Genomic DNA, 12,740 nt, shown 5'->3' with positions numbered 1-12,740 from the left:
AGCCCAAATACAAAAATAAAAGAGAAGCAAAAGAAAACAAAAAACAAAACTAATAAAAATAAAAATTATTAAAAAAATATAAACGTCAATGTCACCAGCGTCACATAAGACAGCAAACATCCATGTCGGTGATTTTTAGTTAAAATTAGACGGATTGACTGTGTTGACACAAATACAAAAGATTTATGACTCATTTATAAATATAAAAAATAGATTGAATTGACATAATTACATTATATTTATAACTTTTTTGACTCTATTTATGTGAGACTCATTCTCTCGTGCTCTCCTTATCCATCCGAGAACTGTTTCATAGGATTAAATTATTTTGGGAAATAGTGAACGGCGCCGCCAAAACAACTCAAGCCCGGTCAACCGGTCAACTTCTAGTTTTATACCCAACAAATACCCATCGCCCTTGATTCTGCAAGTAAACAATTTGATCGGGCAAATTAGCACCATACCGTCATTATCAAAATAGTCCAAAATTTCTTGTACTTTTATCAATTCAATCTTAAACATTTTAATTTTGACAATTCAATCCTAAACTTTTTGCATTTATTCAAATTCAATCATAAACTTTTTTTTTTGTTAATTCAATCCTAAACCTTTTGCATTTATTCAAATTTAATCATAAACCTTTTTTTTGTGTTAATTCAATTCTAAACCTTTTGCATTTATGGCAATTCAGTCAATCCAGCTAATTTTGGCTGACTAGCGCTGCTGTGGGCCCGGTCGGTGCTAAAGAGGTAATTTTTAATAATATTTTAATATTTTTTAAATTCTTTATTTAATTTTTCTTTTTTCCTTTTCTTTCTTTTTTGTTTACTGTTCATCTTCTTCACCCCTTTCTCCATAAAGATCCTCGCTAATCTTTGTCCAAAGAAGTTCTCGCCGGCCCCAGGCGCTGCTGCAGCTGGAGAAACACTAACCACGGGACTGAAGAAAAACTGAAATACCTCGTCTATCAAATAAACTTGAAGCCTTACTCATGAAATTAATAGATGTATGGAAAAGCCCACCCTTCTGCGATTTTGAGGCTGTCGAAAGTCCTTCCATAAGCAATAGCTCATACCCATTCATTGTTGAATCCGATGAGCTTCTCGCCTGTACTGGGCAAGGCCGGTGCCGCCGTAGCTGGGCGAAGCTAAGCCACCATGGAGCCTCACCAGATCTAGGCGAGGCCGATCTTGCCTAGACATGGCGTCGCCACTCGGCCTCGCTAAGCGATGGTGACGCCATGGCTGGACGAGGTGGGTTAGCGTAGGATTTTGGCAAATACTATCATTTTTGTAACATCCATTTGTTTAAGCTTTTGACAGGTAACTGGAAAAGTCATTTGCTGTGGTCACGAGCTTAAGGAATTCCCAGTGGAGAAGAAGATGAACAGTAAAAAAGAAATGGCAAAAAATTGAAAATATATTAAATATTATTAAAAATTGCCCCGTCAATGCCGATTAGGTCCACGTCAGCGTCGGCCGGTCAAAGTTATTGGATGGACTGAATTTGCATAAATATAAAAAGTTTGGGATTGAATTAGAATAAATACAAAAGGTGTATGACTGAATTTGTAAAAGTGTAATAAGTTTAAGGCTTTTTTGATAATTTTCCCCGAAGACGTGGAAGCTAATGTTTGACAATTCGTAGAAGAAAAATTATGTTTCCACGATGTTTGAATAAAATTATTTTGTGATAATCCCAGTATGAATCCGTAACATCGCATTTGCTCATCCGAAGTGCTGCGATCGATTGTTAACCACAAGTACTAGAATTCGCGACACGCGACATGAGAACTAGTCAGATACCGTAAATAATATATAATTTTGCCTCGACAATAAGACTTTACCACATACGGACCTCACCTTGTTAAACAAACATAGGCTTTGGAATAGCAATCGGCGGGGATTGGACCCGACAAGGATGCTTCCAAGCATCAGAGCCCCAAGTTCTTTCCCTTGCAAATTTGGAGAAGCTCCAGCCACGGTTACATAGATTTTCAACAGTTTCGTATGAGGCAAGCCAATCGCGTCACGGGGGATGTTGTCTGCCCGCATCATTGTCGGACCGTGTCAAGATTAGGTAACTAAATTCCACCTTAATCATGTTTAATTGGAGTGGAAAACGATCGAGTCTTGGGTATTGCTCTTCGTATGTTGGAAGTCAACCTACGCGGTCTGAATAAGAAATCACTTTGCCTTGTGGATCTCGTCATTAGCTAACCTTTAAGACCATTAAGTACAGGATTAAGCAGTTGGGTGCTGTGAATAATTGTGTTCTGTTGTTGTTGTTGTTTTTAGGTGAGCGATCACTTGTGCTCGTTCTGAGGTTATTCTATCTACATGTATTTTCACCCGAACTCTAATTCTTGGAGAAAGGTTGCTTCCGTTCAAAGGGATACACGTTCCATGATAGTTTGAAATGATATTTTCCTAATCTCTGTTAGATATGCTCATCCTTCTTTACCCGGCAATAACCCCAATTCTGCCCTCCTCTTTGCCCCGTGACCAAGAAGATGTTGAATGTATCGCATCGAATCACGTGTGACCTGTAGGTAGCCTCGTCTAGGTACCAATACAATGCTATCCTATCCGATCCGGTCACTGCTTCTTTTAGAGCTCGTCATGCTAGTTTGAGGTTTCGAGAAACTTATCTATCAAACACAACAATTTGTGTCTACATAATGAGAATTGGAGACATACTTGTAACCCACGTTACCATTTGGGCTCTTATACCACCGTAAGCGACCTTAGTCGAACAACAAATACAAGATTGTCCGATTCGGCCGCGACTCACCTCCACTCACATTGCTTTAATGAGAATTGTATTACAATGGGTTGGGAGAAACTTACCTCTCTACCCAACAAAACGTATCTCAACAATGTACCTCTTTTGGCGAATCCATCTTATTCATGGAAGACGGCTATGAAAATCGAAACGATCACATTAAATGTTGATTAAACACGTCATATGAAAAGATGCCTTTTTATTTATCGTGCATTTATGAACCCACGTGTTTAATTAATGAAAGGAGTAATACAATCCAAACTTGTAATTCCGGCGATGTTTCTCAATTTTCGCAGCCATAACCAACGAAAATCTCCAGAGCAAATTGCCCTAAAAAGTGAAGCAAGTGCGAGATTTATTGTCGCGAAATCGACTGTGGATCGCCACAATTTGCGACTAGAGCATCTCGTGAAAACATTAGCCACTCATCGTAAAGTTGGAGGTTCCACTGAAGGGGAAATCGGGCCGTCATGCGGCCACATAAAACGAATTAAGAATAGTTTCAAAGCTTTGTCAATTGTCAAGAGCCACACGCACATCTCCCATTGGCGCCACCCCCACGTGCATGGCACGTGGGCTGATCACATTCTTCGCGACCCGTTCATACGACGCCGTCCAAATACAATCGAAATTCACGCTAAATTCATGATAAACGCTATGCGTACATGATCAACCGATGGAGAAAACCATCCGCGGCACTTTAGATTGCGATTCCTTGAATCTACGGTCGCTTTCCAAACTCAAATTTAGATCCTCCTTAATCCGAAAGAAAATTGTAATTCATGTCCATAAATAGACCCACTCTTGGAATCCTTTTTTTCTTTCTCGCTGTATCTAACTATTCCTATAAATTTTCCTTCTCTAAGAATCAATTCTAATTTCGGTGCCAATAAATGAACATTCGTTATCATCAGCATTATTATTAAGTAGATCATTGCTATTGTTGAGATCACTTCACTACTACACTCATCATTTTCTGATTGTGTTGCTGTTGACAATGTTGAAAAATTTTGAGATGCTTTAGACGCGGTTTGAGAGAGGAATTCCACGATTCGCGCACCCAACTCCCAGTTGGAGACACACACGCATTAGGGTTGCTTCACATTCTCTCACATCAACAAACTAATCTTTGATGTAGCGCCACAAATATATGCCATTAATGGAGAGAGCTCCATGCTCAAGAAAAATATTTTCCGCGAAAGTCGTTTCTCAAAGAAAGTTGCGAGCTTTTAAAGAAAGCGATTTTCTTCTTACTAGAAAGAGATGTCATTACCGGAAGACGGCTTTTTCCCTGAATCGATTAATTTTCCGTTATATGAAAAATTGTGAAAATAGTTTTCGAAATGCAACAATAATAACTAGGAGGAATGCCAAAGGTCGATATTGATATACAAAAGCTGAGGTTAGCGCATCTATTCGACATATGAACCGCTTGTTTGAATCACCCAACAGGTCGACAAATCAATCCTGTAAACCGACACGACATCATACTCTCCAAAATTTGTCCGAGATCTTGCAGGTGGACAGACCGGTTTCTGTGATTATGACGGATCAATGAGGCTTTCCTCAGCGCTCGTCCATGAATCGGACCACCAATATTCCGTTCTCGGATCTGACAATATATACTTAAAACAGAAGAAGAAGAAGAAAAATTTGGAATCTTCACCGATTCATCTCGCCGGATTCAGTTGGTAAAAAGGGACACAGCGACGAACAGCAACCGATCCCATAGAGCAAACAGCTGGAAAAGATGCGATGTTTCCAATGGGACCCGACCCGAGCGGCCACCGTCCACCAGGTAGTCGGAACAAAACCGATCGGGGAGGGGGGGTTTCCTCGGAGATGTCGTCATCTCTGGATGATACCCAGGAAGAGAGGATGCCGTAGCGAAAAAAGATGCTGCTACAGCGAAAAGGAAGGAATCCTCCTCGTCCTGAGACGGAAATTCCGACGATCCTCCGAGGCCAGATTCGTCCTTTCACCGGGCCCCTCACTAATAATCAAAAGAAAGCTGAAACCAAACTCCGTTAAGCTCCGTTACCGATGCAACGCCAAGCCGGCTCAAATTTAATTGCGTCTCGGTCTTTCTCATTTTTCTTTATTTTTTTTTTCGACCTCCACAAATTAAAACATTACCCACACACGCACAATCTCTCTCTCTCCCTCTCTATCTATCGTCTTCTTTCTTCGCTCTCCGCAGCTTTCTGTTGCTCGCAGGGATCCTCCCTACCCACACCGGTTTTTCTCCCTCGAGCACGGAGTCGACGGCACGGCGAGAGTTGCCATTCTCTGGAGTGAGAGAGGGGGAAGCTCTCCGAATCCGGGACTTCCGTACCGAGAGACACCGCCGCTGAATGTCGCTCCGGCGGTGGGCTTGCCCCCCCGCTACTGCGGTGATTCCAATGGATTTTGCCCGTGGAGCGGAGAGCTTGAAAATTTCACTGGGGGAGGTGTTTGCTTTCATGTAGAGCCCCAACGGAGAGGGAAACAAAGCAAAAAAAAAAAAACAAAATGCATGAGGCGGCGTTGCTGGATGAGCCCAGTTCACTGACCAAGAAGAAGAAATCGTCGGAGGAGGAGGAGGACGACGGGATTAGGGTCAGGGTCATCTCCGACAAGGACGGCCGGAAGCCCCTTGAGCTCGTCGTCGCGCCACCGATCGTCGTCAGCCGGAGCCGATCGCAGGCCGGGACGCGCCGGGTCGCCCCGGCCGTGACCCCGGCCGCCGGAAGGGCCGTCGAGAAGCCGCTGCCCAACGGAGATCTGTACATCGGGAGCTTCTCGGGGAATGCGCCGCACGGATCTGGGAAGTACCTGTGGGCCGACGGTTGCATGTACGAGGGCGAGTGGAGGCGAGGCAAGGCCTCCGGGAAGGGCAAGTTCTCCTGGCCCTCGGGTGCCACCTTCGAGGGCGAGTTCAAGTCCGGCCATATGGAGGGCCATGGGACCTTCGTCGGCTCCGATGGCGACACCTACCGCGGCTCCTGGAGCGCCGATCGGAAGCACGGCTACGGCCAGAAGCGATACGCCAACGGCGACTTCTACGAGGGCTCCTGGAAGCGGAACCTGCAGGACGGGCAGGGCCGGTACGTTTGGAGGAACGGGAGCGAGTACGAGGGCGAGTGGCGCAACGGCGTGATCTCAGGCCGCGGCGTTCTAACGAGGGCGAACGGCCACCGCTACGAAGGGCAGTGGGAGAACGGCGTCCCGAAAGGGAATGGCGTCTTCATTTGGCCTGATGGGAGTCGCTATCCCATCTCTTGGAACAAGGACTTGAAGATTCAGCAGCAGTTGGATGGGCCGTTCTATGGCAGCAACGGGAAGGACCTCTGCTTGAAGAGTAACGACGCAGCCTTTGTCGCCGAGCATTTGATGCTCGCCACGATGAGGAAGCGGTCCTCCGTGGACGGCGCGAGGGGGAGCTTGACGGAGAGGAACTTCCCCAGGATATGTATTTGGGAGTCTGATGGTGAAGCTGGGGACATCACTTGCGACATCATCGACAATGTGGAGGCATCCATATTTTATCGGAACCGCGACGGGTTTAGGGATTTTAGGAGGGGACCTTGTTGTTTCACTGGGGATGCGAAGAAGCCAGGTCAGACGATCTCGAAAGGGCATAAGAACTATGACTTGATGCTCAACTTGCAACTGGGTATCAGGTAATTCGGCCACTGGAATCACGATTCATCTCGGAATTTTTTTTTGAGGACCTTCTGGGTTACGGTGTTTGATTTTGCTAATTATTTCTTCAGGTATTCTGTCGGGAAGCGGAGCGGCCTGCGGGATTTGAAGCCGGGCGACTTCGATCCGAAGGAGAAGTTCTGGACAAGGTTTCCGCCGGAAGGATCAAAGGTTACGCCGCCCCATCAATCAGTGGAATTCCGCTGGAAGGATTATTGTCCAATGGTGTTCAGGTAATTGTACGGAGTGTGATTTGGGGGTTATTATGCTTTGCTTGGTGTACAGTTCATTCATTTTTTGATTTTTCCTTAATGAATGCTTCATATCTTTCTTCAAGTCTAGTTGGGGTCATCATTTGTTTTTCCCAATCTTCTTTCCCCATCCGTTGTTTTCATCTGCTAAATACATGGCTCGATATTTCAGGCACTTAAGGGAGCTATTTCAAGTGGATCCTGCTGATTACATGTTAGCGATTTGCGGCAACGATGCATTGAGAGAGCTCTCTTCGCCGGGGAAGAGTGGCAGCTTCTTTTACCTTACTCAGGATGACAGATTTATGATAAAAACTGTGAAGAAGTCCGAAGTTAAGGTTAGCTTTCGCACTACTTCTGTGATCCAGCAAATATGTGCGAAAGGTTGAGCCACTAGATTGGAACTGAATTTTGGAAGTTCTATGTTCAGGTGCTTATAAGGATGCTCCGTAGCTATCACCAGCATGTCCGCTTGTATGAAAATTCCCTGGTGACAAAATTCTTTGGCGTGCACTGTGTCAAACCTATTGGCGGTCAGAAGGTATGCTTTATTTAAGATATTTCAACCATTATCAGGTCTTGAATACTCCGGGCATTAAGTGCTTACCTCTGATCCTATTGAAATGCAGACCCGGTTCATCGTCATGGCCAACTTGTTTTGCTCAGAATACCGAATACACCGGCGGTTTGATCTGAAAGGATCCTCCCATGGCCGCATGACAGATAAACCTCAGGAGGAGATTGATGAAACAACTACCCTGAAGGACCTCGATCTCAATTTCGTGTTTCGCCTGCAACGGAGTTGGTTTCAAGAGCTCATGACGTAAGTCTTGGCCAAAACCTGCACTGGCCTTTCTATTTGTGGGCAAACCTTTTCCTTTTCTGTATAGTACTTATGTCGTCTGAAATCTTTATCAGGCAAATCGAGCGTGACTGTGAGTTCTTAGAAGCAGAGGGAATAATGGATTATAGTCTATTGGTTGGTCTTCACTTTCGTGATACCAGCACGTGCGACAAAATGGGGTTATCTCCATTCGTGTTGCGAACTGGTAATTTAGCATGATTCTTTCTCTCTAATTATCTCTAGAAAGATCCATCATGTTTACGATGAAGAACGTTTCATAAGGAATGTATTCACCTTTGCAGGCAAAAAGGATTCATATCAGAATGAAAAGTTCATGCGGGGCTGCCGATTCCTTGAGGCGGAGTTACAAGACATGGACCGAGTTTTAGCTGGCAGGTATGATTTAAGACTCATTGTTCCTTTCTCTCAAGTTCACCCTGCTAATGCCTGAGTTGGAGTTACTGCCAATGTACTCTCTTTTCTTTAACTGAGTTATGTCCAAATTTTGATATTGTACTTCCGAGAGTAATTGACCAGATTCATGGTTGATTTTTTGTCATCTAAATTTAATACAATTGGGATTGGCCAAGTTTTATTGCCAATGTTTTCTGATCGAAGAGTAATTAAATCTAGCACGATTGACTAGGGCAATCAATGGCCTTGGTAGCTTAAGCAATAGTTGTATGTCTGTCACGTACGATTCATGTTCTGTCTTCATCTCTTAGGACAAGGCTTGTGGACTATTATTGTTGGCTCCAAGATTGGGTTTGGGAATTTTTAAGGATGGAGCCTATGTTGTCCTATAGAATACTGATGGAGAGCTTCTATGCCCTTGCACATTGATTTCTCTCTCGATTTTGTTCCAATGAATTCGCGAGTCCAGGATTCTTTTCATTCGAATCAGAAAAGATGTAGCAGGACATCAATTGTATATGTGATGGCTTTGGTTTTTTCCATAACAAATTTATAACACATTCATTCTGAGATAAAACTGAATTGCTTTTTATCAGGAAACCCTTGATACGGTTAGGAGCAAATATGCCGGCAAGAGCAGAGCGAATGGCTCGGAGGAGTGATTTTGACCAGTACACTCAAGGGGGAGTGAGCCATTTGACCCCTTCACGAAACAGTGAGACATACGAGGTCGTTCTGTACTTTGGCATCATTGACATCCTACAGGATTATGACATTGCCAAGAAGTTAGAGCATGCATATAAATCCTTGCAAGCCGATCCCACCTCGATCTCTGCAGTGGATCCAAAACTCTATTCCAAGAGATTCCGAGATTTTATAGGAAGAATCTTCATAGAGGAAAGGTAGCTGCTGGAGGGAAAGAGGAGTATTTGAAGTAAGAAACAGACTTGTGGATGAACCAACGATGGACCGCATAAACACTCGAGCGGTGACGATGATTCATGGTGGATCCCTCGGAGGGTCAGAGCGCGAGAGTCTGTAAATTGGAGGCCTGCGTCGCTGCTGGTGCAGAGTTTATGCAGTGGGTAAGCACCTCGTCACCCGGGGTCCTATGGATGGTCGGCTGAATTTTGATTATATCAGTCATTGTGAAGTGAAAGGGGGGAGGGCAAATACTTGTACATTGGTTGGGGGGATTGGGGGGGGGGGGGCTCTTCCGAACATGGGAGGGGCAATTCCTTTCTTTTTCATTAGTTATTTTTCCTTTGCTTTTTTTGATAATTTTTTCAATGTGTTTCTTCTGGAAATTTTGTGGGCAAGGCAAGCAAGGATATGTGAAGATTTTGAAAAAGGTTGGGGGGGTATAGGGAAGTGAGAAGATGTTTTCCCCAGAGGAGTGAGAGATTCGAAAGAAGAAGAGAATGGGAGGAGACTGTGGAATAAGGAATTGTACAGGTCATAGGGATGATTTATGACGAGAATTTTAAATGAATTATTATAATATGAGAGATATTTTCCACGATTACTTTTGAACAACATTCACACTCCAATCTCCAAACGGGGGTTGGTCCACTGCATATATATATATATATATATATCTCTCTCTCGCTCTCCCCTGTCTCTCTCTCTCTGTCTCTCTGTCTCTGTTGTTGATGTATGTGTTTGTATATGTATGAAGAAAGAAAGAAAGAAAGAAAGAAAGAAAGGAGTAGCATGGGAATGGGGTCATTGGCCTTTTCCTTTTTGCAGAGGAGGAAGAGGTTAAGGGCCATCACATGAAAAGCAGAGAAAGCCAACAAAGATGCGCTTCTCTGCTGCCCTCCTTCCCTTCACTTTCTTTACACCCCCTCTCTCTCCCCTTCTTTTACTGTTTACATTTGGCATTTTATTTCTTCACTTGCTTTTTGCCCTTCGTGTTCAAAAATACGATCTTGAGTTGCCAATCAACTCAAGCGAGTCATCATCACAAGCATACTCGTACCCTGTTTTTCTTTTTCAATTGCTCGTTTCGTTTTCTGGGTGATTATCAGGTTTTGTAATCGAGTCTGTGGGAACGCCATCTCCTTTAACATTGATTTGAAGGGGGGGAGTGAGGGTATCGCCGTAGCGGAACGTGGTGCACAATGCAATATGCATTGGGTTTCGTGCGATGGGGGCGCTTTCTTTCTTTCTTTCTTTCTTTCCTATGTGGTTTTTGTTTTTGAGGGGTGAACATCACTGCAGGGTCAAAGTCCGATGCAGAGGAAGTAGTCCCCGCCCTGCCCCAGCTCCCCACCCAGTACAACACTCCTGCTCTCTTCTTTTTGACCCCATATTCTTCCCTTTTTGGGTCCACCTACCGTGTGGTCCCTCGCACCCTACTCTGCCATTTCAAATATATATGGAAAGAAAAAAACATTTTCTTTCTTTCTTTTTTTCAATTACTTAAACAAGTACTTTCGTAACACTTAATAATCATATCGAGGTCTTGTTAGCCACTAAACGCAGAGGAATTTGCAAGCAACAAAAGGAGGGGGGAAAAAAACGAAAAAAAGGGTTCGCTCGCTTGCTGATTTTAGCCCGAATTGTGCCCTCTTGGAAAAAGGGTCGATCCTTTCCCTAATCTCCTCCTTAATCCTTTGAAAACATAATCGTAGGAAACTAGCAAAAACCAAATAACCCGATCCTCGGTCCAATGTGGAGTTAAAAACCCCTTTGCGCTGTTAGGCCGAAAAGTCATCATCATCAACTTGGGGTTCAAAAGTAATAAAACACAAATAAACCAGGCAGTCACCATCTCTAGTTCACACCTAATTTATGTGGAAAACAGTGGTTCAACGCAGTTACTTTTCCTTACATGCCTAATTACGTGGAAGCTGTGGTTCAACATTGATTAACCATTTTGCTCAAAGGAACAAGTTACAACCTCCAAAAGATGGTCTAGTGCAATGGACCCAACAGTTCCTTTTCTTTTTTTTTTACCTTGCACAGCCAAATTGGATGTCCCCATCCTGCTGGTAAAGGAAAAATTGACTACTTAAGCATAGATGCTCTATTCTAGGACCAAATGTTAACACAATCGATTGCATATAATTAGCATTTTTTGAGTAACTCGATACTCTCTTTCTTTTTTCTTTCTTTTTTTAAGTTCCTATCTTGTTTTTGGCCATAGATTAGTGTCCCCAAAAATTGAATATTCAATTTTTATTGGGGGGCATATGTTACATTGGGTGGACTCCACGTGGTGATGATAATAGGCCGATGTTGTGGCAGATTTGTCAGCCTACGTGAAATTAAGGGTCGATTATAATAAACTTAGGGATTTGGATAAAGAAGTACAAATTATAGTATTTGACCAAGGGGGAGAGTGCCTCGAAAGAACGAGTTCAAGGAGATCTTTTAAGATCCCCTTGCTGCCTCATTGCTGAACTCTATACTGCGTTTGTGTGTCCTTCATTATTATAATCGTTCTCCTCAAGAAATATGGGAAATTGCGCAGATCAACGAGGGGCAAAGATTATGTAAGTGAGATTGCCAGATTGGGACCCGTCTCTCTAGGAAGTGGGGAGGCGTTCTTACCACTAAACTAATGTTGTTTAATTAAGTGGAGCCATGTCAAAGTTTTATCTTCCCCAACCCAAAAAAATAGACAAATGTTTAATAAAATGGGACTCTCTTCCCTCTCTCAATCTTGCTCCACAAGTTGGCCTTTAAGATTGCTTTTGAGCGGGTTGCTTTCGGAGAGTTTCAAGGCGATGTCAAAATAGCATTTTATTCACTTCCTCGAAATACAAGAGAGAAATATCTTGATTTAATAATAAATTAAGATAAATCTCGGACAACTTCAAAACAAAATAAGGTTCGGATAACAAGATAACTCTTTTTGAACAAGGTTATTGACCATGTGCTCAAAGAGCACGTCTGTGACTTTTTCACATCAAAATTAGCGCCCAATCATCGAATCTGACTTTCGGTTTTCACCGGCGGGCATTTTTCTCCCGGGGAGAAGATTAGCACATTAGAAAAATTTGAAGTTTTGGAATTCGAAAAGAAGAACCGGAAGTATCCAAGACGAGCGAATATCATCGGTGCAAGAATTGATTAGAAAATCATTCCGGAGGCCCCAATCAAGAATGATGATCCCCAAACTTTGGCGAAAAGGGTAAAAAAAAAAGAAAATAGCGAAATCCCCGGATTTGTATATGATTTGAAAATGACTAGAGGCCCCTACTCACCTTTTTCACAACTTTATATCGTGAAATCGACGGAAAATGTGTCATTTTCTATTTTGCTCTCTCCTTTAAATGACGAACGCAAGATAAAAACTATTGTTTTCTCCGAAAGATTTCGAAAACCTCAAATCGAAAAGTAACTTATGTTAAATCTCTCTCTCCCTCTCTCGTCTAAGTTAAGACGATGATCCATCTATATGTATTGTTCGTTTGACGATAACAACCCCCCTTAACATTTCTATTCATATTTCATCTTGCAACAACCCCCCTTAGCAAGTTTTACATAAACCACCTTGTCCGTGTGTTTATCTTTTATTTTTTACCAATCGAGTAAAAAAAAAAAACACACTATTTTTCCGTGGAATAGACGGTAAATAAGGCTTTCGGGGCTCGTGTTATGTGAAAAGTACGGAAGCGCGGAGGTCTTTCGGAACTCTATTCCTCCATGTCGCGATATTCATCGACCGGACAAAGCCTTGTAATAAGCTACATTCAATTTTGCCTCTATTTATTACCAAAATCATCCCTCGTTGCTCTCTCCTCGCTTCGATT

General features: G+C 43.1%; 1 protein-coding gene across 1 annotated transcript; it reads left to right on the top strand.

Moving 5' to 3' along the window:
• Positions 1 to 4,912: 4,912 nt before the first annotated feature.
• Positions 4,913 to 9,374, top strand: LOC115735077 (phosphatidylinositol 4-phosphate 5-kinase 1). The gene is made up of 8 exons (XM_030666141.2): positions 4,913 to 6,446; positions 6,540 to 6,701; positions 6,892 to 7,057; positions 7,150 to 7,260; positions 7,349 to 7,542; positions 7,638 to 7,768; positions 7,866 to 7,959; positions 8,574 to 9,374. The coding sequence occupies exons 1-8, from the start codon at positions 5,296 to 5,298 to the stop codon at positions 8,881 to 8,883; spliced, it is 2,319 nt and encodes a 772-aa protein (XP_030522001.1). The 5' UTR covers positions 4,913 to 5,295; the 3' UTR covers positions 8,884 to 9,374.
• The last annotated feature ends 3,366 nt before the right edge of the window (positions 9,375 to 12,740 follow it).

This window comes from Rhodamnia argentea, chromosome 2 (genome assembly GCF_020921035.1).
Source record: "Rhodamnia argentea isolate NSW1041297 chromosome 2, ASM2092103v1, whole genome shotgun sequence".
In the NCBI taxonomy this organism is placed as follows: domain Eukaryota; kingdom Viridiplantae; phylum Streptophyta; class Magnoliopsida; order Myrtales; family Myrtaceae; genus Rhodamnia; species Rhodamnia argentea.
This window is presented reverse-complemented; position numbering and strand designations above follow the sequence as displayed.